This window comes from Bubalus bubalis, chromosome 3 (assembly GCF_019923935.1).
Source record: "Bubalus bubalis isolate 160015118507 breed Murrah chromosome 3, NDDB_SH_1, whole genome shotgun sequence".
NCBI classification, from domain to species: Eukaryota; Metazoa; Chordata; class Mammalia; order Artiodactyla; family Bovidae; genus Bubalus; species Bubalus bubalis.
In genome coordinates, this window is record NC_059159.1 from 163,901,676 (window position 1) to 163,925,777 (window position 24,102).

At 47.6% G+C, this 24,102-nt stretch overlaps 2 protein-coding genes across 8 annotated transcripts in view; one reads left to right on the plus strand and one right to left on the minus strand.

The window, feature by feature from the left end:
- Positions 1-7,237, plus strand: part of SNX30 (sorting nexin family member 30) — a 109,251-nt gene extending 102,014 nt beyond the window's left edge. For all 7 annotated transcript variants that reach the window (XM_044940464.2, XM_044940459.2, XM_044940461.2 and 4 more), the window contains one exon: positions 1,078-7,237. In XM_044940464.2, coding sequence (XP_044796399.1) covers positions 1,078-1,137 — 60 coding nt within the window. In that variant the 3' untranslated portion in view covers positions 1,138-7,237. The remainder of the gene's footprint in view (positions 1-1,077) is intronic.
- A 4,067-nt stretch (positions 7,238-11,304) lies between these two features.
- SLC46A2 (solute carrier family 46 member 2) lies at positions 11,305-22,422 on the minus strand. Its single transcript, XM_006079972.4, has 4 exons — positions 21,022-22,422; positions 19,608-19,691; positions 19,064-19,220; positions 11,305-12,135 (listed from the first exon to the last, which is right to left on the minus strand). Exons 1-4 carry the CDS (start codon positions 22,139-22,141, stop codon positions 12,078-12,080), a joined length of 1,419 nt encoding a protein of 472 aa, XP_006080034.1. The 5' UTR covers positions 22,142-22,422; the 3' UTR covers positions 11,305-12,077.
- Between the last annotated feature and the right edge of the window lie 1,680 nt (positions 22,423-24,102).

Below are 24,102 nucleotides of genomic sequence, written 5' to 3' on the forward strand. Positions count from 1 at the left end.
GGCAGGAAAGGCCAGTCTGAGGACACAGCTTTTAACCTGAGTCACAGAGACAAAGAACAAATATTCCAGGCAAAGGGAGCAACATATGTAAGCGTCCTGGGGTGGGAAAAGCTTGAGCATTTGGCCAGTATTTCACTTGGTAAAGAAAGCTCATATTTAGTTGGTTCATTTGTATTGTTTGAATTTTTTTTACAGTGAAAATGTTTCCATGTAATAGTTATATAATAAAATATATCTTTAAAATGCTAAAAAAGGAAGAAAGCAAGCAGGCAAGCTGGTATGGCCTTGGTCCCCATCACTGACATAGAACCTTCCAGAGGAGAGATGATGGCAGGGGTAGAGAGCGGGATCCAGGATGCCACGGACCCCGCTCTGGGTCTCTCTCTGACAGCAAGTTCCTTGAGGCTCCCCAGGCTTCCTTCTGTAGGGCAGGGTCTGAGTCCAGCTTCTTCTCCAACTTCAGAGTCACCAAGGAAGGAAGCGGTGAGCCATTCACCACTCCCTTCCCCTGGCTTGACTTGGGGATGTGTGTCTGCTCCCCTCTGCTCGTGTCTCCTCCTCCCCAGTGACTCAGCACGAAGTCCTGCTTCACCCTGGTGCTGCCTCTCAGGAAGGCCTTGTGTAGTTCTCCACCTCAGATCCGAGGTGGCTGAACGAGAGCGCCCCAAGTCACACATCTGGCCCATTCCAAGATGGTTTCTACCTCCCACCCACACGTGGAGCACTGTCTCCACCCCGGATGGGAACCTGGGGCCTCACCAAGGGTTTGCAGCCTGCCTCTCTCTTCTGCTTTTGAAAGGGAGGGGATTTCTTTCAGTGAATACCTTTCCACTCACTGGGATGAGCTTTACAGATAGTTCACTTAGGCTTCCTAGAGACATTGTTGTCTTTCATAGAGATGGGGGAGGAGTCAAAACAAACACCCGTTGCCTCCCTTCTTTCCACCAGCTCTGAATAACCCGTGTAGGGCATCATTAGACAAAGGTGACACAGCAGGACTGACTGGGGAGTAGCTCAAAGCTGACCCTGAAATCTGCATCTCCACGCTGACGCGCTGCGTGTGTGTTGTCATTCCAGTGCCTCATGGCGTGGGAGTCGATCATCCCGCTACTGCAGGAGAAGCAAGAGGCCAAGTAAGCTCCTTCTCGGGACCGAGACTCTCCTACCTACGCAGGGCCTGGCACCCACCCCAGAATGTCCCTGAGGTTCCGGACACGTGGCACCGAGAAAACAGCCGCAGCAGCATCTCTCCTCAGTGTATTCCTTTCCCTCCCCCTCCCGCTGCCTCTGTCCGACAGTTGTTTTCCATGAGTATTTATTCCTTGGTGGAGTCCATAAAGGGCTGTTGTCATCTCTCGGCGGAAGAAGCGTGCCTCCGTGGTGTGAAGGAGCCTGCCCGGTGGGACACTACAAAGATTTGAAACTGAGGGACACGTCAGCCCTCAGCTGACATTCTGACATCTCGTTACAGTCCCCTCTCTGGGGCCAGCAGAGTTGCCTGCTGAGGAAGAGAACCAGGTCCTGCTTCGCAAGGCCGTGAGGAAGGCATGAACAGGAGGCAGCGCTTGCTTTCTGTGAATGCCCAGCCGCTCTGACATTGGCCTCCATGGGCCTTGACTCGTCTCGGCCTGGAAGGTGGTGTTGGCGCCTCCAGGAAAAGTCCTTAATGTCCAGGGGTCTGTGTGGCTCTGAGTGTGGCCTGCTGCCTGCCCGTCACGAGTGACACCTATGTTACAGTTTCTGGTTCATGTGGGACCATTTAAATCGGTGTCTTGGTGCAGCCACGCTAGAGCCAGCCAGCCAGGGTCTTTGTCCTCATGCCGATGCCTTGGGAAGTGGAGGGAGCAGTGTCCCCCAAACTCGTTTTCTGACACTAAAATGTAGTAGATTGGGAACTGTTTTATGTAAAATGAAAAAAAGGGTGCATTTTTCTCTGTGACGTTCTTCACCGTTATTTTGCTTGTTAAATGTCATCAGGGTAGAGAGACAGGCCTGAGAGGGGTCATCTGTTGTCCTGAAGTCGGAATAACTGAGTTGTTGAGAGTTGCTGAGGTCAGCGGGCGTATAGCAAGCCCCACCTCCCATGTCCACTTTGTGCAATTTGCCTTTACCTCACCAAAAGTTGCTAGTTTAATGTTTCCTCCTGTGTCCACTGAACGTTTGGGCAACCTTTGGGAGAGAGGCTGGCGTGTTCTTAGGATACGGTGAAGGTTTGTAAACCCTAGGGTGAATGAATGGTCTACATGAAGTGCTTTAACTTTACTGTTTCCTAGTCAGAAAGAAGAGCCTGCATCTAGATGGGCCTCGAAGATGACATGTGTGACAGCAAACTCTTTGCTCCTAGTTAAGCTCACATCTCCTCCTGGCTCCATTTGAAGCCTTCATTTCAGACCTGTAACAGGTTTCCTTTTCAAGTGTGTCAACACAAAATAGACAAAAAGGATCTCTTCCTCCAGCTTGTTACCTTTCCCCTCTTGAGGTGAAACTACCTATGTCATGTTTGTGTTCTTTCGTCTGTGGCTCATCTCTATAAAATTACAAATCTGAGCCTCAAATAAGCGGTATTATTATTTTGTTTGTTTGTTTTTTTAATGAAACAGCCGTGCTGAGACCCTGCTGTGTTTGCAAGTGAACCTGCAAATACTGGTCAGCACGCAGCCTCCGGAGGGCACTGCATCCTGCTTCCAGCTGCAGAGGTGATCTTGGGGCAGCCGTTGGACAGCCCAGAAGAGTTTGGTTGCGTTTTCATCATGTTTGAAAAAGTCATGGTTTAAGGGATAATTTGTGTGTCAGTTGGTACTTTCGTGCACTGTTAGACCCCGTTCATGCCATTCTAAAATCCTCTGATGTGAATCTTCCGTTTGGTACAATTAGAGATGATTCAGTGGAGAAAAAGGGTAAGAAGAGTTCATTGACCCCGAGAGGTGATTCAGTGTTTCATTCTACCTCTAAACCATCCTGTTGGTGTGGCTGTGGTGGTGTGGGTCCAGCCTGACAGCTTGCTGGTAGAATCAGGGCATGTATCTGATAGTGGGTTGATGGCCTTCTGTGGATATTTGGCAGAAGATACTAGACTGTCCTAGAGGTGAACACTTATCTTGGCAAACGTGCAAAGTCTTGCCTGGTGGAACGTATGCTTTAAAAATGTCCAACATGACGAATGCTTGGGAAGAACCATGGAAGGAGTTACAGGAAGACTAGACTCTAGTGTGCTGCTACTGGCCAGAGCCCAGGGACGTTCCTGTGGGAGGTCAGTTGGGCAAGAAGGCAGCCCTTCAGAAGAAACCCATCAGGTTCCTTGCTGGGACATATGGAGATAGGTGGGGTACACAGTCATCCTCTTACATGATTGGAGGCAGAAGACTGGTTCTGAAGCACTGCAGGCATCTTGGGCTTTTTCTTTCTCTGTGTGGTCCCTCAGTGAAGTGCCTGTACTTTTAAGCCTCCAGGGAGAGCTGGAATGAGGCAAACCAACCTCCAGCTTGCCACTGGTGGCAGAGCTTGGAGGACCAGGGTACCTTGCAGCCTTCCTTGGAGGAGTGGTCGTTCCAGAAAATGAACCTTTGTCCCTTACTTCTGGCTGGCATCTGATGAGATGAGGAGGCTGGCCCAGAAGGCAAGGGATAGTAGGCAGTGGTGGAGGCTCTCCAGCCCTTCGCATCCCCATGGGCCCCACCACCGAAGGTCGGCAGCCCTGAGCATTCACCTCTTTATCTCCATCATCACAAAGGTGATTCCCCATGAGAAGCGTAACCCAGAGACCTCTGTGCCAAAGACTGCCTCCTGGTTTGTCACCCCATCCTTCATGGCTCCACAAAGTCATGAATCACCAACTCCTCTCTTGTGTTTATTTTCCAGGAGATGTTTGCTTGAGGCTGTGTCTTAACCTTAGACGCATGTGGACAGGTTGAAACTTGAGTACATGGCCGTGGAGTGGAAAGTCAGCCTGTTGACTGTCCCTGGGCTGGGGAAGTGGAAGGTTCCATTCACCTGGGTTAGAAGTCCAGGCTAGGGCAGAAGACAGAACTTGTAGAAACTGAGCGATCTTAGAGATGCAGATGAGGTTGAAGAGAGCAGTGGTGATTTATAGCATTTTAGGGACACTGCTCGTCCTTACCTGGTGCTGGATTGCTAAGAAGGCTCTCAGCTACTATGCTCAAAGCAAGGAACCTCTGCTCCTGCTCAGGCCAGGTTCGGGGTTGGGTTTTACCCTTTATTAAGACTTAACGATGATTGCTCAGATAAGTGCAATTGTGGACGTGACTGGCTTGTATTTCTCTGTGCTGCTCATTGAACCCGCCACACACCTTTCTTTAGCTGAAATAACAAACCAGCACACCTCTAGGGATGGTGGTGAATGTAACCTAAGGGTGTCTTCATGCCAAATTTCAGCCACACCCAGAGGGTGTCTTACGTGTTGTTGAGTTGAATGTGTTTTCTCAGTCGCCATCCACAACAGGAGGAATAAAAGGCACACCTGGCCCTCATTGCTTGCAAGGCTGCCATTTGTGTTGGGACGCCGGGCAGTTCAACCTAGAGAAGGGAACCTGCCGTGTGGCTGTCTGCACGTGGACTTGCTCTTGGGACAGTATCAGCCCAAGAGGCACTCGGAGTTTGTATGACTTGGCCCTGCCATTGACAGCATTCAAGTCGCGAGCACTTGATTCTGTGTCGACGCCGTTCACTGAGTCTCATGAGAGTCCTTCTCTGCCCTGTGTCCTGAGCTGGTGAGAGTGAAGGGAGAGCAAAGTCCAGACTAGCCCATCTTCTGAGCAGAAACAGCCCTTTAGAGCAGCCAGGGTGGAGCCCATTTTCAACCCATCCGAAGACCCAAACAGATGAGGCCAGTGTAGGTCTGTGTGTGGTCAGGGTAGGGCACGCCAGTGCTGGTCCCTGCCTCCTCACTCATGGCCTACTCTCAAGGTCTGTGGAAATAGGATGGTCTCATCATCAGGCTGGGGTAACACAAGATTATGTTGGGGATTTGGGTCTGCCTTCTCCCTTCCCAGAGTCCCCAAGGGGCCACCAGGTGGAGCATGCCCACGCACCCACTCACTCACTGTGGTCTCTCTTCTTCCGACGGCGTTTCCCTCAAATTTGCCTGCCACCCTCTGGGCCAGACCTACAGATGGAGCTGGGTGTGTTGGAGTTGTTCACCTCCTTGCGGTTTTGAATTCAGTGAATTTAAGAAACCTGATTTTTTTCATCAGCCCACCCAGTAGGTGGCCAGCTTTTTAGATTGAGGGTACTGGGTCTCCCCATGTTGCACAGATCGGAACAGGCACAGGGTTGTGTGTGTTAGAAAAGCTTTGGGGGAGGGGTGTTACAGGGGGTGCGACTGTTCTCTCAATCATACGTGTTTGAAATGTTCTTTGGGTATGACTGTCTAACCCTTTCTGTGTGGCAAAAAAAAAAAAAAAAACGTTATCCAGGTAGTTTTTATTGCCATAGGTAGCCTGTAAATAAGTGCTTGGAAAAAATAACTCTAACAAACCAGTAAGATATTTGTCTCATTCATAAACATTGTGTATTTAGCACTTGAAAAACAACAAATCCAGACTTTTGGACATGCCACAGACTGTTAAAAGCCTAACTGTACTTTTTGAGAATTTGTCAACACCTACTAATATGCCTTATTCTTCAACTACTGTTGTTTAGATTCTGGTTAGAAAAGAGTTTTTAGAGATGTAATCAGTTGTTCAGTTTAAACACTTGAGGCCTAACCTAGCCAGTCTTCATTCCTCTTAAAGAAACAAGCCAGAAAGTGAGGTTCATAATTAGGGCTGCCTTTTGGGAAGAGAAAGCTAAGTACTGCTATTGCCAAATGATATTTTTTGATAATGTCAGGAAATACAGGGACCACAAAACCTTTTTCGTTGTTGTTGTTTTCAAGTGTGGAAGACGCATCTCGTGCCTTTTGGCACATTTTTTATTGTAGAGGATATTATGGTATCAGCATCGACAAATCACAGATACAAAAAACTCTATAGATGATGACAATATTAAAGGTTTACCCCGATTCTGTAGAAGAGCTTTTTAAATGGTACTGTGGGGGCCTCCGAGCAGCGTATTTTACATAGACATTCTCCACAGGTTGAAATGCCAAAAACAGCGAACACAGGGTGTTGACTCACAGACTTTCGTCCTTTGTCACAGAGCTTTCGCTGTTAATAAAAGCCAGCGATTGGGTACCGCACGGTGCACCTCTCCAGGCAGCGCAGCCCTCTCGCCAGGTGGTTCTGGGCTCCCTGGAGGCCGGTGTGAGCAGGCAGCCCCTGCCCACACGGCTGTGTGGCAGGCTGGCTCACAGTCTCAGACCATCCCTCCAGTCACGGATGCTGCTGGAAGGAGGGAAGGGGGATCGCGTTTTCCCCAGTGGGGACGTGAGGAGGAGAGAGTACACTGCAAACAAAAATGTGACCCAGTGGGATAGAGTGAGGCCTGAGTCAGCTGGGCCCTCGTCAAATAACAAACCAGCACGTCCCAACAGTCAGCGCCATTGCCCCGGGCACCCCTGCGGTCTGGTCCCGTCTTGTAGGGCCCTGTCCTCTGTCCCCCGTGCCTGTTCCCTGATGTCTGTGTGTCGGGAATGTGTTCAGACATGAGGTACATCTGATATATTCCCATGAAATAAACTGCCAGCAAACTTTCTAACTTTTAACTGTTGGGGGCGGGGGGAGGAAAAAACCAAACCTTTTTGCTTAGGTCATGTCCAAATTATCGACCGTTTATTATTTGAGAAATCATTCTTTACATTTAAAATTTTAAAAGGAAATCCTTGAGGTATTGATGAAGTCCTCCGTGTAAATGTGTTCTCTTCTGTCCATGTTGCCATTAAGCCAAATTAAAAGCTGTGAAAAAAAAAATGTGCTTGAGAATGTGTGTTGTAGATGAGAAAGTGATTTACAGATCAAAGTCTTTGTTTCATGAAGCTACCAAACTTTAAAAAGAATGTCACATTTTTTTTTATTACGGAACCCAGAGATTATTAAAAAAAAAAAAATTCTTGTTGCATTTTTGATGCTGGCATGAGAATTTTGTCCACTTTTTTTTCATATCTGTGTAAAAAAAAATTCTGTCCATTGTTTACTATGGGATTAGTATTACATTTCAAGATAAAACAAATGAATTTGTATTGCTTGATAAAAACTATTAGCTTGTAAATTTTAAAAAGGTTTCTTTACCTCAATTAACTTAAAGTAACGGACCAATAAACCTGTAAAAGATGCTTTCTTTACCTCGAGTCATGTTCCATTTGTACAGCTTTTAGTACATGCATGACTTTTAATCCTATTTTCTCATTTTCTCTAAGGAGGTATCCGTTTATAGGCAAGAATCAGGATATGCAAAGCAACAGGAAAAAATACCAACTGTTTTATTCTTCATTTCTTATCCTCAATTTACCCTCTCCTACATCTTACAAGATGGCACTGATCTGAGAAGATGAAGAAACCACCTACTGTCCATCTGTAACTGTGATTGGCAGGAAGGCTGGCAGCCGGCCTAGGTAACTACATGAGGGATTTCTTCCCACTTTATCCCATAGCAAAGCACAGTGTCATATTCTGAGTCAGAGCCAGTCATTGCCTTTTTTTTTTTTTAATTGCTATTTTTAAAAAAATCTGTAAAGGAGAAATATCTGTGGTTCTTTAGTGCATCTGAGTGTGTTGTAAATCAGAGACCACAATGCTCAGTTAGGCTTACCTAATGATGGCCATGCACTGGAACTAGACTGCCACTGGTGCTAAACTTGGCTTTTTGACAGTAGACATCATTAATATAAGACTTGAGTCACACAAAGTGAGGCAGTAAGGTGTGGGTAAGAGATGTGAGATCAAGTCTTAGCTCTTCCACTTACTAGCTATGTAGCTTTGGGCAAGTGCCATCTCTCTGAAATTCAGCATTATTATCTTTGAAATGAAGACATGCCTTTCCTGAAGGGTGGCCGATAGGACTAGCAATAATGTCTACAAAGCACCTAAGCGTCTGCTGGGCCCTCCTTATGTCATAACCCTTATGGGAAGACTTATCCTATTACTTGTTCAAATCCAGCCAACTTAAATATCAGAGATGTTCCCGTAAGAATCCTTCCTGTGTGCTTTACTGAAAATTTATGTATTGCCAGTTGAAAATTTTAAAGGGGGATATATCGTTTTTTAAAACTGTTTTCCTTTTAAGAAGATTATGAAAATAGTATGCTGGAAGATTGTAGTCAGACTGAAGGTCTGGGGAAATAGAAGGCAGTGGATGATAAACTAGAAGTGATAGAAAGGGAGATGGATTTCAGTGGCGAGGCAAAGAGGTCAGAGATGACTTGGTGATTTCCAGCCTGGGAGCTGGGAGGTGATGCCATTTAAGGAAACAGGAACTCAATCAGCAGAAAAACATAAAAGATGGAGTAGGCTTAGATGGTGGGGTAGGAGAAGAATTTGGTTTGGACTTACATTTGAGGAGACCCAGGGGGAGGTGTTGACTAGATTGTTGGAAAGAGAGTTCTGGTAGACTAGATTACCTGGGAGGAAAACCAAGGGCAGGACTTTGGGGTCCTCAGGAATTAGGGATCCTGGGAGAGGTGGAGGGGGGCTCAGGGAAAGTTCGAAAGAGAAGAAGATCTCCATAGATTTGAATAGTGGTTTCTAAGCTTGAGAACTTGTGAAAACACCAATTTGGGGGCCCCACCCCTAGAGTCTGATGGTATTTGTCTTTTTCTGATTGACTTTGCTTAGTATGGTAATCTCTAGGTCTCAGATCAAATTAGAGAATTTGCTTTTCTAACAGGTTCCCATTGGATGTTGATGAAGCTGATCCAGGAACCACACTCTGAGAACTAATGGTTTAGAACATCTGCTGGAAAGACCTGGAGAAAGCTGAAAAGTTTTGAAACTACTACCCTGGTGACAGGTGGGGTTGAAAAAGAGTCAATACTCTGGTGTTGTGAGCCCAGCTTAGGTGAACACCCACAAGTTTATGGCAGGGTCAGTATGGACAAGTAAGGACATTTTTCTAGATGTTGAGAGCAAGCTTGAATGCAGAAGCTAGTGATTAGATTCATTTAGGTTGGGGGACTGGCCAGGGGCTGGGGTGGAAGGCAAGGCCTCAAGAGGAATGAGCAAATTGATTAGAGCTTGCCTAGAGCGTGGCCTTGAACTCATTTTCCCCATCGCACGTTCTCTGCTCCTGTTGTCTGTCTGAGCAAGGACCTCTGCCTCCCTCCGAGTTGCCTGAATCCCAAATCTGAATCATTCTTGCCTCCATATGCCTCACTCTCTGCAGTTCATCCACTACCCACTCCTGCTGACCTCTAGCTTCCAAATATTCCCCCAAGTCTGTCTAACCTTTCTCCATCCTCATAGCTTCTTACCTAGTGTCAGCCCACTATCACCTTCAACTGGATTCCTCAACAGGCCTCTCTGCTTTTTCTGCAAGTCTTGCTCACTCCTTCCAAAGCCAGTTCCTTCTCAGTGCTGCCAAAGTCCTCTTTCTAATATACAGATATAAGCATTCGACATTCTTGCCCAAAACCATTCAACAGCTAGCCTATTACTCTAAAGAGAAACTGATTCTTCCTTTTTAAAAAAATTTTTATTTAAGTATAGTTGATTTACAATGTTAATTTCTTCTGTACAGCAAAGTTACTCAATTATACACGCACATATATATATTCTTTTTCATATCCTTTTCCATTATTATTTGTCACAGGATATCAAATGTAGTTCCTTGTATTATATAGTAGGACCTTGTTGTTATCCATCCTATATATAATAGTTTGCTAAACCCAAACTCCCATCCCTTCCCTCTTCTACACCACCCCCACCGCCCTGCCTTGGCAGCCTCAAGTCTCCTCTCTGTATCTATGGGTCTGTTTTTGTTTCATAGATATGTTGATTTGTATTGTATTTTAGATTCCACTATAGAAGTGATATCATATGGTATTTGTCGTTCTCTTTCTGACTTTGCTTAGTATGATAATGTCTAGGTCTATCCATGTTGCTGCAAATGGCATTATTTCATTCTTTTTTATGGCTGATTAGCATTCCATTGTATATATGTACCACATCTTCTTCATCCATTCATCTGTCAATGGACATTTTAGGCTTTTCCTTGTCTTGGCTATTGTAAATAGTGCTATGAACATAGGGGTGCATGAATCTTTTTGAGTTATAGTTTTGTCTGGGTATATGCCCAGGAGTGGGATTACAGGATCATATGGCGACTAGTTTTTGAGGAACCTCCATACTGTTCTCTATAGTGGCTGTCCCAATGTACGTTCCTAGAAACAGTGTAAGAGGGTTTCCACACCCTCTCCAGCATGTGTTATTTGTAGACTTTTTAAAGATGGTCATTCTGGCTGGTGTGAGGTGGTAGGTACCTCACTGTAGTTTTGATTTGCATTTCTAAAAGGAAAATTTTTTAAAAAAACGAATGTGTTCACTTTTGGTTGCTCTGTGCCTTTGCTGCTGCGTGAGGGCTTTCTCTGGTTGCAGTACGTGGGCTTCTCATCGTGGTTGTTTCTGGTATTTCAGAGCACAGGCTCCAGGCATGTGGGCTTCAGTAGTTGCAATGTTTGGGCTGTAGGGCACAGGCTCAGAAGTTGTGGCACACGGGCCTAGTTGCCCCATGGCATGTGAAATCTTCCCGGACCAGGGCTCGAACCTGTGTCCCTTGCATTGGCAGACAGATTCTTATCCACTGTACCACCACGGAAGTCCCTAAAGAGAAACTTTTTAAAGGCTCTGTTTTGATGTTCCTCCTCACTGTCCCCGCTCACCTCTCAATTCCAGCCCCCTGGATACCTCTCCCTCCATCCCTCTTTTCTCTCTTCATGTTGATTTTCTGTATTGGGGGATATTTTCACCATCAGGTCTTCCAGCATGTTCCTTCTGCCTGGAATTTCACTCAACATCCAGCCTTGGTAACTCATCTTTCCAGTTTTATGCTACTTCTCCCGAGAAGCCTTCTCTGCGCTCTTGGATTTGGGTTATATGCTCCCTTATGTTAGTGTCCATTATAAGATACATGACTGCCTGTTGTTCTGTCTGCTCCACCCACTAGGTCAGACACTGGTGGGGTAGGACCTGTCACAGGCTTGCTCTACCTCAGCACCTAGCATGGTGCTAGGATCCGAGTAGATGTGCCTCGAAGTTGTGGACCAGTCCATGCAGGGCATCAGTGATGATAACAGACTCTGAGCCCAAATGCTCTGAGATCTAAATGCATTCTCTAGCTTTAAGTTTTATCCTAGTCTGAGAATGCCATGTCTGAGTTCTAGAGGGAAGCTGACCAAAGAGACAGTGAGTCACACACTCATGCTATGGATGTTGATTTATTAGGAGGTGAGTCTTTTATTCACGTAATTAAAAAAGTAAGTGCCTCAAAATAAAATGGTGTTAGCATATCTCCCCTCTCCTTTCACACCTCTCACTTTTGGAAGTACTATTGATGGAAAGTATTCCTTTGAAGAAAGCCTTTTTGATAATTGCCTTCTTAAAAACAAAACTATGCTGACTTCAAATGCCTGAGCCCTAGATAGCTCCCGAGTCATTCATGCTAACAAGGCCTGAGGGAAGAAAGCTAAACTTTGTTTTCAAGGTTCTGTTTTAATTTTAAAAATACTGAATGATGTTCACAGTTGGCAGTTCTTTCGAAAATTCCCTTCCTTATCCCCCTCAGGTGGTTGACTGCCTTTGTGTTCTCACACAGGACTCCTGGGTGACTAGTTACCATGGGTGGAGCCCCCAGAACATTCCTGGAAAAAAACTGGCTTCCATGTTGGATATGGCTGTGCCTGTGGCCTGTGTATCTCCCTTGAAAGTTCACACTCTGCTGTCTGCAGAACCCAACCTCTGCCTAATAGCAACATCTGAAAGCTGAGAAAGTGTCTCCATCACCAGTTAAGTGCTTTCCCCCACCCACCCAGGACCCCTGAGCCACAGCAAGTCATTCTGAGGCCGACTCTGGCTGGAACTTGGGTTCCTTGAGCAATGGATTACTGTGGACACGAGTTCCTGGTCCTGTCCTTGGTCTTCAGAGGGAGTCTGGCCATTGCTGGTGTTTCTGGGTCCCGCAGATCAGCACCTTCATTTCTCTGTGATGTCTCCAGGCTGCAACCACGAGGCTTGCTTATAGGCCACGATGCTGTAAGAATTTACAACAGAGAATTACAGGGGAACAGCTGAAATGGGGAGGGAGGGTCTCTAGCCATCTCTTGGAGACTCTGTCCATTATGGCAGCAGAACCGCTGTACTCTCTGGAGGAAAGTGGCCCCAGAGAATTTCCCTCACTCCAGCCTCCTTCCTGTCCCATAATATGGAGAGCCCTTTGCATCTACATTTTCCCTTTCTTGGAGCCTCTTTCCATCTCACTTCTGTCTGATGATGCACTCCCATGCGGACCTCAAGCTCAAGCTTCACTCATCCCAAGCGGAATTAGCTGTATCCCCTTCTGCCTTTGCATTGCCCTTTTCTCTCTTCCATAAATCATCACATTGTTTAAAAATACTGGGAGATGAAATGGACGCCTAGGAATGAAGAGCTGTATTGAAGTCTGGAATCTGTGTACCTTTGGCGTGTCCTTCAACCTCTGGCGTTCTCCTTCTCAACTGTTTGAGCTCTAGGAACCCCAGATTCTAAGCTGGAACACAGTTCTTCCTAATGGATGGACCACATCTGGAGCTAGTGGGTGGGGTGTGGGCAGAAATCCAAATCCTTCTAAGGAAAAGCTTTGTAGAAACTTCCAAACACAGGATCCCTACCGTCTGTGAGCCCTAGGGCTCTCCAGGGAGGAGCACTCACTATTCTTAAAGCTCACTGTGTGTCAGAGCTGGCGAGAGGCGAGTAGAGGCAGGCAGCCCAGGACCACATGAACTGTCCCAGGCCCGACTCCACAGCTCACCCCAGCTGTGGGACCATGACAGCAGAGCCCCGCGCTTGGTGAATTATTTTAAAGCAGGACAAGAAAACTTTTCAGCATTAAGATTCTCTGCCCATTTGAGTAACTATCTCCTCTGCTTTAGAGTGTATTGTGCACCTGCATTGTGTTAACTTGATCCCCTTAGAAGACGCAGGAATTCCTACTCGCTGGGGGAAAAAAAAAAAAAAAAAAGAATTTCTTCCTGGTGGCAGTAAGGTAACCCCCTGGGAAATAACATTCCTTTCTCAATCTTGTAATAGGTCTCAACCCACCGTTGACCTTGTTGGACTATGTAAACTGTCAGTATGTTACTTTGGTTTGTCCCGCCCAGGTCCATCTTGGGAAATGTTTAAAAATTGAAGTATGTTCATTTATAATGTGTTTTTTTCAAGTGTACAGCAAAGTGATATATATATTCTTTTTTGGATTCTCTTCCATTATAGGTTAGTAGATATTGAGTTCCCTGTGCTATACAGTAGGCCCTTGTTTACCTATTTTATAAATAGTAGTGTGTATGGAGGAGGAGGAGATGGCACCCCACTCCAGTACTCTTGCCTGGAGAATCCCGTGGACAGAGGAGCCTGGTAGGCTGCAGTCCATGGGGTCGCTAAGAGTTGGACACGACTGAGCGACTTCACTTTCACTTTTCACTTTCATGCATTGGAGAAGGAAATGGCAACCCACTCCAGTGTTCTTGCCTGGAGGATCCCAGGGACGGGGGAGCCTGGTGGGCTGACGTCTATGGGGTCACACAGAGTTGGACACAACTGAAGTGACTTAGCAGCAGCAGTGTGTATATAGGAGAAGAAGATGGCAACCCACTCCAGTACTCTTGCCTGGAGAATCCCGTGGACAGAGAAGCCTGGTTGGGCTGCTGTCCATAGAGTCACACAGAGTCGGGCACAACTGAAGCAACTTAGCATGCATGCATGCATGGGAGAAAGAAATGGCAACCCACTCCAGTATTCTTGCCTGGAGAATCCCAGGGACAGAGGAGCCTGGTGAGCTGCTGTCTATGGGGTCACACAGAGTTGGACACGACTGAAGCAACTTAGCAGCAGCAGTGTGTATATGTTAATCCCAAACTTTTAATTTATCCCCCACCTCCTCCACAAAACGTTGTCTCACAAACATAGAACTGTAACTGTGCCTTGGCATCTTATAGGTAGAACACTCCTCGGCGTTTCCTGAAATAGTCTCCCTCTGGGTTATAATCCTTGGATTAGCCGGACTAAAATTTTCTATTTCTTCCTTAGATTGACTGTTGATCAACTTTTGTTGATCATGGTGGTGGCCAACCCCTGACATGGAAGCTCAACAGGCAGCTCCTGGGTGGTCAGTACTGCTGCGTCACACCCTGTCAGATTGTTCTTTCATTAAAGACTTTGAGTGCTTCTTATGCACTAAGCTCTCTGCTGGACACAGGGTACAAGGTCACTCAAACAGGCGTGGTTCCTGCCCTCAGGGAGCCTGTGGTCTAGCGAGCAAGCATGGAAAACTAAATCACTAAGTAATCATCAACTGTCATGCTCTGAAGGAAAAGTATAGGAAGCTGCTGCTGCTGCTAAGTCGCTTCAGTCGTGTCTGACTCTGTGCGACCCCATAGACGGAAGCCCACCAGGCTCCACCGCCCCTGGGATTCTCCAGGCAAGAACACTGGAGTGGGTTGCCATTTCCTTCTCCAATGCATAAAGGTGAAAAGTGAAAGTGAAGTCGCTCAGTTGTGTCTGACTCTTCGCAACCCCATGGACTGCAGTCTACCAGGCTCCTCCATCCATGGGATTTTCCAGGCAAGAGTACTAGAGTGGGGTGCCATTGCCTTCTCCATAGGAAGCTAGGGGAGCATATCATAGAAGGGTCTAACTTAGATTGGGAAGGGAATTTTCTCAAATCCTCTTTGAGAAAATGGTGTTCAAGTTAAGACCACATCTAGCTATATTAAGACAGACGTGTGAGGTGTCCAGCTTCTCAGTGGTAAAGAATCCACCTGCCAGTGCAGGAGACACAGGTTTGATCCCTGGTCCGGGAAGATCCCATGTGCCAAGGAGCAACTAAGCCCATGAGCCACAACTACTGAAGCCCACGTGACCTAGAACCTGCACTCTGGGACGAGAGAAGCCACCGCAGTGAAAAGCCCTTGCAGGAACGAAGACCCAGCCCAGCCAAAAAAAAAGGACATGTGGGTAAGGAAGGGGGAAGGGCACGAGGGGGAGGCTCCTGGGGCTGAAGCGGAGAGGGGAGGGTGGTGAGTGGCAGGAATAGCAGGCTAGAGAAGAGGGTGAGGCTGGACTATGCAGGACCTGTGGTCCACCGTGAGACAGTGGCGCTTCATCCTAAGAACCGTGAAAGCCAAGTACAGAGCTTTGAGCAGGAGATGATGCGAACTGGTGTCCACTCTAAGGAAATTTCTCAGGCCACCTGGTAAAAAGAGGGTGGATGGATGCAGGGAGATTGGCTCAGGGACGAAGTTGATTCCCCAAGTGATTTGGACTAGGGGTAGCAACAGTAGTTTGAGGCATATACTGGAGGTAGACTCAATGAGGCTTGATGGATGGGAGGTACGGGAAGATGAAGAAGCAGGAGGACTTTGATGACTTTCAGATTTCTTTCCTGGCTGAGTGTGATGCCATTTAATGGGATGGGCAAGACTGGAAGGGAGCAGATGTTAGGAGGGCGTCAAGGATGCAATTTTGGAAACTGAGATGGTAATTTGAAATTTTGAAAATAATTTAGATTACTTCGAGATGATGAAGTGAGAAGACAACCCAGATCTGAGCCCCAAAGAATTCTTCCATGTGGAGGTTTGTAGAGAAGTCAAAGAGGTAGGAGAAACCTGGGAGAGGAGGTGTTAAGAAAGCCAAGTGACAAGTGCCTTCCAAGGAAGGAGTGACCCACAGTGTTGGGGGCCACTGAGAACCGATGGGGAGAGGATGGCAGGGAGTCCAGTGTACTCGGCTGTGAGGAAGTCGGATCTCAGGGCAGCCCTGGAGGCATTGAACAGGGAAGTCAGTCTGGAGTGGGTTCAAAGTGAACGAGTGAACGAGAAGTAAGCAAATGCAGACCAGCACTGGAGAACATGGCTGGGGGGAGGAGGAGGCAAGAGGGTAGCAGACCACGTGTCAGTTCTGATAGGAAGAACTCAGGAGACGGAGTTGGTAAGTAGTACAAGTAAACTCTAAGGGGAGAAAAGGGGTGGCACCCAGATACCCAGGGACTTTTCTGAGATATACCGTCAAATAGTGACTAAGAACCAACTTCCCGGGTTCAAATCCTGTCACTGTCCCTTATTAACTGTGTAACCTTTGGCAAGTTACATGACACCTTAGATTTTGTTTCTTCATCTGCAAAATGGGGATAAAATAGTAATTGCTTCAGAGGATTGTTTGAGAAGGTTAAAACATATGAAACATTCAAAGTAGTGCCTGGCACATAATCAAGGCTGTTTACATGTTTGCTATTTTTATCTTTGAGAGATTGAGGGAGGGGAACGGGATGGGTGCAAAAGAACTCAGGCTTAGAGGTCTACTTTGAAGAAGAGGAGCCCATTCGCTTCTGATGGCAACTATGAACCATAAGGCAGCAGCTGAGTGCATGTGTGATGAGGGGTTGGGGGCTGGCGGATGGGCAGAACCAGACAGACATTCCCTCGGCATCTCCCTGCTGCACATAACGAAGAGTGAGGAGGCGAGGGCAGGTTCTCACAGTGCCGTGAAGTTGGCTCACTTCGGTACCAGGAAGGGCTGGGGCCACAGTCACTTATTGTAATGGAGCTGTTGGCAGCTGGGCTCAGCAACCGCTCCTCTCTACCTTCTGCCCTCCTCCACTCCCTGCTGTGACATGTCTTCCTGGGCTTTTCTGTCTTTGGAATGTAGCTCTTCTTTCTGCAGTTCTAGAGTTCTACTGGTCTTTCCTGTTGATCATGCTTAATGATTGGTGGTGCAGCCTTGGCCTCTTGAAAGAATTTTTCAAGATTTTGTTCATTTAGTGACTTCGTGGAGGGAAAAGTACTAGAAATACTCCCTTTCTACCAAAGGTTCTCAACCTTGGTTATACATCCAAATAAACTGGAGAGCTTTAACAAATTCCCATGCCCAGGCTATATCCCAGATCAACTGAGTTAGAATCTCCGCAGGTAGGATCCAGTCCATCGTAGTTTTTTAAATCTCTCCAAGTGATTCCAGTGTGCAGCAGGCAAAGGAGGCTTTGTTAGCACTTGAGTCCCTCTACTGCTAAATGTCTCCAACAGAGGCATCTACTTGAGTGCCTCAATTCACGTAAGCATTACTACTTACGATTGGTTCAAGATACTGACCCGGCTTCTGTGGTATAAGATGATGAAGATCCTGTATATCTTAAAATTCCATGCACACAGTGTAGGACTGGGCCCAAGTCCACTGGGGTGAGGTGTCCCCAGCTGGGGTGAGAGCAGCCCGCCTGCTTCACATACCCCAAAGTCTCTTTAAAAAGGGAAAGCATTGAAACTGTAGAAAGGAACCATTTATTACATATTCTCATTGCTTTCATTTGTCTGTTTATCTCTCTAGCTATGAGATATTAACTAGTCTAGTCAGACTTGTTTTCTTTTGTTGTTTTTGTTGATCTGTTTAGGTCAAAGAGACTATTTCACGCAACTGCCAATCAAACAGAACTGGGTAACTTCCAAGTGGCACAGTTATTAATCCATTACTCACTTGGACAAAGAGCTGGCACTCCAGAGAAGTTTGCATTGTGGGTCAGGTCTAGCTAAGCCCAACCCATTCAGCCAAGACTCTCATGAAAACAGGGGCACATGAAAAGGCCTAAGGCCTGAACAGTTTGAAAATGAAAACTGGCCAGCGACGGCACTGGTAATCAAGTCTGCTGTTTTGCACAAATTCTCTCAGCTGTTTGATCTTATTCTCTCAACTGTGAAATCAAAGAACCCTTATGATTGATGGCTTCTGTCTTAGGAAGCTCAACTTTCTATGTAAGCACATCAAGCTCCACAGTGTGATGCGAGAATCCAAAGGCGGCCCTTTTCACCATCCACTTCCCACTTTTTCCAACCTACCTTTAGCTTTTCCCAACCTGCCTTCAACCCTTCTACTCTGCAGCCTACAACACCACCATTAATGATATGGAGGGCTCCAGTGTGCTACCAAGCAGGTCCCTTTAAAAAGCAGATCTATATCATGTCCTTTGTATCTTATTGTCAATATCATTACTGCGTTCCTTTCTCCTCTGTGGGATTGATACAAGCATGAGAAAAGGGCCTAAACAGACCAAAGCTCGGCTGTCTAATATGTAGCCACTAGTTACATTGGCTTCTGAACTCTTGCCTTCAAATGGAGTCCAAGTTGAGATGTGCAGTCAGTATAAATACATACGGGATTTCAAAGCCTTAATTCAAAAGAACTCATTGATTTTGTAGGTTGATTCCAAAGACATTTTGGAGCTATTGGGCCAAATCGAATATATTATTAAAATTATTTCACCTGTTACTCGTGTTGTATTTAAACGTGGCTACTAGAAAATGTAAAATCATATAATATGGCTTGTGCTTGTGGTTTTGTATTTCTTTTGAATGGAGCTGGTTGAAGACCAGATTATTTCCTGTGGTCTATATTGGTGATAACCTCAGCTGGCAACTCTCCCCATGGGCCTTTGTATCTCCGGCCTTCCTCCTGCCTGTTATCCCCCAGAAGGTAAGCACTCTTGTTTTACAAATGAGACAATTTCCCCAGAGAGCTCAGAGGAATTACCCATGTCCTGCAGGGGTGCTCAAAGCCCTCCCAAGATACAGAGAAGAAAGAATACTTGAAAGTGAGGCCAGATGACTGTCACCTAAAGGAGACTCAACGAGGTCTGGGTGATTTGAGAGGGTTTTTTATCCCAGCCTCTGATTACAAGAAAGTGTATGAGGCTCCTGTTACAAAACTGCCAGGAAGTGAGCCAGCATGTCGAGGCCCTCTGTTTATTACTTATGACTTTAGGGAATTCCCAAATTACCAGATTACTAGTTTGGGGGAACCGAAGTTTTTCTTAGTGGGAGAGCCTACTCAGAACCCATTGTGTAAATGTGAAAAGGAAATACTTTATGATAATAGGCTGGAAAGGCTCCAACAGTCCTTGACCTCAGCCCCAGCCCAAAGAGCAGGAACTGCTCCTGTCTTACCCAATCGGTAGGATGGCCAGGAAGGAGAGAAAAGAGGAGAGCGCAAAGCAGGTGCCGATGAACTTCTCCATGGTGAGCTGATAGATCTTGTTGTACAGCGTGGATGTCACCACCCCAGTCAGCGTCAGGGACAGCTGCAGGGTGACGAACACCTTTCCTGTGGAAGGGACCGAGGTTACCAAGGTTACTGTGCTGTCGCTCTGTGTTCCCTGATAGCTGAGTCTCTGGGAGGCTCTCCGGAGCCCCCTCCCCTTTCCCTGACTCCCTCTGTGTTCACGGCTCATGTTACCAGGATTCTGGCCTCCATCCAGTTGGCTCTTCCCATGGCCCGTGGGTGGCAGTATTTTCCTTGGTGGCTTTTCAATGGCAGACTTTCCCAGTCTTTCCCTGCTCCTGCTCTCACTCCTTCCGCCCTGGATGGACACTAGTGTGTGCCCAGTGTCTTCAAGGCTGCTGCTGGAGCTCTCTCCTGTGCCTTCTGTCAGTCCAAACCCTGTGCCTCAAACCAAGTGGCTCTGAAACCTCTCAGATTCCTTTCACTCACCATAAGAGGAACCCTTGATGAGTTTGGACATTGCTGATCGGATGGTTGTGATAGGGATGAGAGCGAACAGCATGATGGCCCGAGCTGGAGAAGAAGCACATGAGAACACTCTTCACTGGAGCCCAGCCTTGGCCAAAGAGTAAATCAGAATAACAGGAAAACCTCCCTTAGAAGCCGCCTCCCACAGTCCTTTCGTGGCCCCACCCTGCCCCAGGGCAGGCTAACTCCCTGAGTTCCTAGATGGAGCTGTAGATGCTGCAGACCCATCTTGAAGGTGGCAAGGCACCTGGGACATGGTGACAGGTGGTGAAGGGCGTCTTTATTGGCAGAGTTAAGTGGTTTCTAAGGAAATGGAGCTGATGTCGCTCAAGTGACTTTCAGCTCCTTGCCTCCCAGGAGGGAGGCGTCTGCCCTTACCCTACATCATCTCTGAGACGCAGTCTCAGAAGCTTTGGCTGCATCCAGAAACGTTGCCACTACCACATCTACTACACCCCGCTCTTCCCTGTAGCCCTGCTCATCATCCTGATGTGTGTGTGCGGCGAAGGGGTGGGGTGGGGTGGGAGTGGCTGTAAGTGATGGGGAGGGAAGAGGAGAGGTTACTCAGGCTTGCACTTGGCCTGTTTAACTGGGAGCTGGCTAAAAGTAATCTAGCCATTTTGTGAGATGTTTTTCTGAGCTGTGTGACCTCAGTCAAAGGGTGGTCTCTGGGAACGGTCTAGAGTTGTGCCATTAGCCACTGGCAAGTCACATGACTACTTAAATGAAATAAAATGAAAAATTCTGTTCAAGTTGCACTAGCCACATTTTAAGGGCTTCATAGCCACACATGGCTAATGGCTATTGTATTAGGCGGAAACGTTACAGAACATTTCTTTCACTCTAGAAAGTTCTATTAGAGCCCTGGTCCAGAGTGCTCTGCTTGTGGTTGTGTCCTCAGAAACTTCATTCTGCTTCCTTGAGGGAATGTATTATATTGGTTGTGGAAGGCATTTATGGAGGATTTTTCTCTTTTTGAAAAGCCTGTGCTTGACCTGAAATGATTTTAATTAAAGGACCTTTTCAGCTGGAATACTTGAAAATGTTTTATCCCTTTAAAATCGGGGAGATAAACTCAACCCCATCTCTTCCACTCAGGGCCATCCTAAAGCCTCTCCTGACTCCCGGCACCACTGACCATCTCTCCCTTGACTTCCTAGAGCTACGGACCCCACTTTGATTACATTTCAGTGGACAACACAGATAATACAGCCAAACTCAGGTGCACATAATCCTCTGTCCCTTGTGCTTCCTAGGTAGCAGACATAATCTCTGGTGCTGAGCTGTGACAGACCACAGCACCGCGGGTGTACGCCCCGTTACTTAGGGGATCAGCAGTGGCCTCGTCCTGCCTCCCCAAGAATGCCAGACTCACCAATGTAGAACATGTATGTCTCTTTCACAAAAGCCAAGAGGAGGGCTCCTGACGCAAAGGAGACCATTCCGATCATGATCATGGTGGTGTCCTGGAAGTAGCGGGAGAAGACCAGCACGCCCAGGAAGCTGGTGATGAAGATGGTGTACCCCGAAGCCATACCATAGCCCACCTGCACTTGGTTCCAACTCAGAGGCTCCCTCAGCACAAAAAGCGGTATCACGTCCACTGTGCCCACCACTGCCAGGTCATAGATGATGGCGCCCACAAAGAACAGGCCAATGATGATTTGTTTGGACTTAGCCATTGCAGGAGGTGGAGGGGGCCTCACCACACTCTGCTTGTCTGTCTGATCAGGATCCAGGGTGTCATACCTGCCGACGGTGCCAGGCACTATATCCACGGCCTTGCGGGGCTTGGCCTTGGACTCGGGGACCTTCAGCACAAACAGGCTGTACAAAAGGGCACAGGTGGCACAGCTTACACTGCAGGCGGTCAGCACCAGGCCCTGCTTGGAGTGCCCAACCATCTGCTTGAAGAGATGTCCCGAGACCATGCTCCCGCAGAACCCCGCCAAGCCCAGGATCAGGTCAATCACAATGAGGCGCAGGGAGCGGCGGCCCTCGGAGGAGCTGAGGGATCCCAGGGCCATGACCCCTGACCAGAACGCAGAGAAGCCGCCACACAGTCCGGTCAGAGCAGCCCCTGCGTACAGCATCTCCACGGGCCAGTCCAGCAGCACTTTGAGCAGCAGCACGAGGCGGGAGAGCAGGAAGCCCAGCAGGGGCACGCAGATGGCGACCTTGCGGTGGTAGCGGTCGCTGAGCCAGCCCAGCCCGTAAGCCGACAGGAGGGGCGTCAGGCCCATCACCAGGTGGTAGACGATGTAGAAATTGGAGATGGCCCTCTGCTGTTCGTCCTCAAGAGCCCCCCGAGGCGACGGGCTGGAACTGTGATTAGAGGAGGGCCCAACTCCGAAGGACGCTTTCACCACGAGGAGCAACCCCGCGTCGTAGAGGGAGGTGGCCACCTGCGTGGAGGCCACCACAGGCTCGATCCAGGTCCGCACGTGGAGGAGAGGCAGGGGCCCCCGCCACGGGCAGATGCTCCCCTGGCACATGATAGGGTCTCTGATAGGGGGATGGAGGCACTGGCCGGCTGGCCGCTGCGGCTGCTATTCCCGAGGGCTGGGGCTCCGGGTTCGCATGGGAACCGGGTGAGCTGAGCTGAACCCGAGCACAGGGCGCAAATGACAGCAGCCAGCCCTGCGGTCCGGTGACCTCCCGGACCACAGCCACTCCTCCCCGGACCAAAAAAGGCCACGCTCCGCCCCCGCCGGGGGAGCGGGACTGGCAGCGGCCCAGGGAAGCCACGCGTCTGGGGAGCGCACAGCGAGTCCCGGATCGCGTCACGCTGCTCTGATCCGCGCGCATGTCGCTGGGCGCTCTCCCCTGGGACTTGCCCAAGCCTGGCTTGAGTTCCCTGGGCAGGAAGCAAAATTCTGGCCCTGGAAGGCAGTTTGGAATAAGCAGTGGGGTGCCTAGGAATCTGCCTGGGATCAGTGGAGGGGAAGGGCAGTGAGGTTTTATTTAAGGGGTTTAAAAGCAACGGGGACCTACATGCTCTAGGGAGCCCGGGTAGCGCCAGACTTCGAGAGAAACAAACCAATCAACCCTCAGGAGCGCTAATCTCTCTGATTTCAATCTTGTGGATAAATACCTAGCCGCGGGATTGCTGGGTCATAGGATAGTTCTGCTTTCATTTTTTTGAGGAAACATCGTTTTCCATTGAAGCTGCCCCACTTTCCTTTCACAGCAACAGTGCACAAGGGCTCTAGTGTCTCACAGCCTCACCATCACCTCTATATCTATTCTGGTATAGCCATTTTGAGAGGAATTAGGTGATACCTCATTGTGGCTTTGATTTGCATTACCCCGACGATTAGCGTATCTTTTCATATGCATGTTGGCCATTTGTCTGTCTTCTTTGGAGAAATCTCTGTCCAAAGAACTTTTTTTTTTTTTTTTTGTCTAAGTCCTTAGCACATTTTTGTTTTACGACTGAATTGTAGAAATTCTTACACATTTTGGAGATTAACTTCTTATATGGTGTGCATTATTTTTTCCCATTCTGTAAATTGCCTTTTGACTCTTGATTTTTTTCTTTTGCTGTGCAGAAGCTTTTTAGTTTGATGTAGTCCCACTTGTTTATTTTTAGGTTCTTGAAGAGAGATTAGCACTTCTGTGCTCATTGTAGCACTAGTCACGATAGCTAAGATATAGAAGCAACCTAAATGTGTATTAATGGATGGGTGGAAAAAGAACATGTGGTATATAAATATAGCTGAATGTTATTTGGCCTTTAAGAAGAAGGTGGTCCAGTGGTTAAAAATCTGCCTTGCAATGCAGGGGATGAGGGTTCAGTCCCGGGTCAGATAACTAAGATCCTGCCTACTGAGGAGCAACTGAGCCTGCGTGTGCCACAAATAGAGAGTCTGGGCGCTGCAACAAGGATCTTGCATGACCCAGTGAAGAACCTGCATGCCACAACTAAAATCAGATGCAGCCAATAAATCCTGAGATTTGTGTCAACATGGATCAAACCTGAGGACATTATGCTAAGTGAAATAAGCCAGTTGTAGAAAGACAAATACTGCATGATTTCCCATGTGAGGTATCTAAAATCGTCAGAGTGGAACGGTGGTTGCCAGGGATGGGGGTGGAGGGAAGAAGAAATGGGGAATTACTAATCAACAAGCATAAAGTTTCAGTTAAACTAAATACAGCTCCTGCTGTACAACGTTGTATTTATAGTCAATAACATTATACGTGTAAAGGTTTGTTAAGAGAGGAGCTCTCATGTTAAGTATTCTTACCATAATTAAAAAACAAACAAAAACCTCAGGAGAAGCTATGCTTAGCCCTTCTTCCATACCAAAGACCTCTCAGAGAAGAGTCCTGCTTGAGCACCTGAATTAATGGGCCCGGAGCCAGGACAGGACCCAGGCCAGCATAGGTCCCAGCCTGGAGTCTTTGGCCTCAAACCGCAGGACTGAGAAAGAGACGGGGAGGTCCTGTCAGC

Coding starts and splice junctions, on each gene's coding strand:
- SLC46A2 (XM_006079972.4), bottom strand. CDS start 22,141: ATGTGCCAGGGGAGCATCTGCCCGTGGCGGGGGCCCCTGCCTCTCCTC. Junction 19,692..21,021: donor GACATACATGTTCTACATTG/GTGAGTCTGGCA, acceptor CTTCTTCTCCAG/CTCGGGCCATCATGCTGTTC. Junction 12,136..19,063: donor CTGGCCATCCTACCGATTGG/GTAAGACAGGAG, acceptor AAATTCTTACAG/CATCGTGGCCTATAAGCAAG.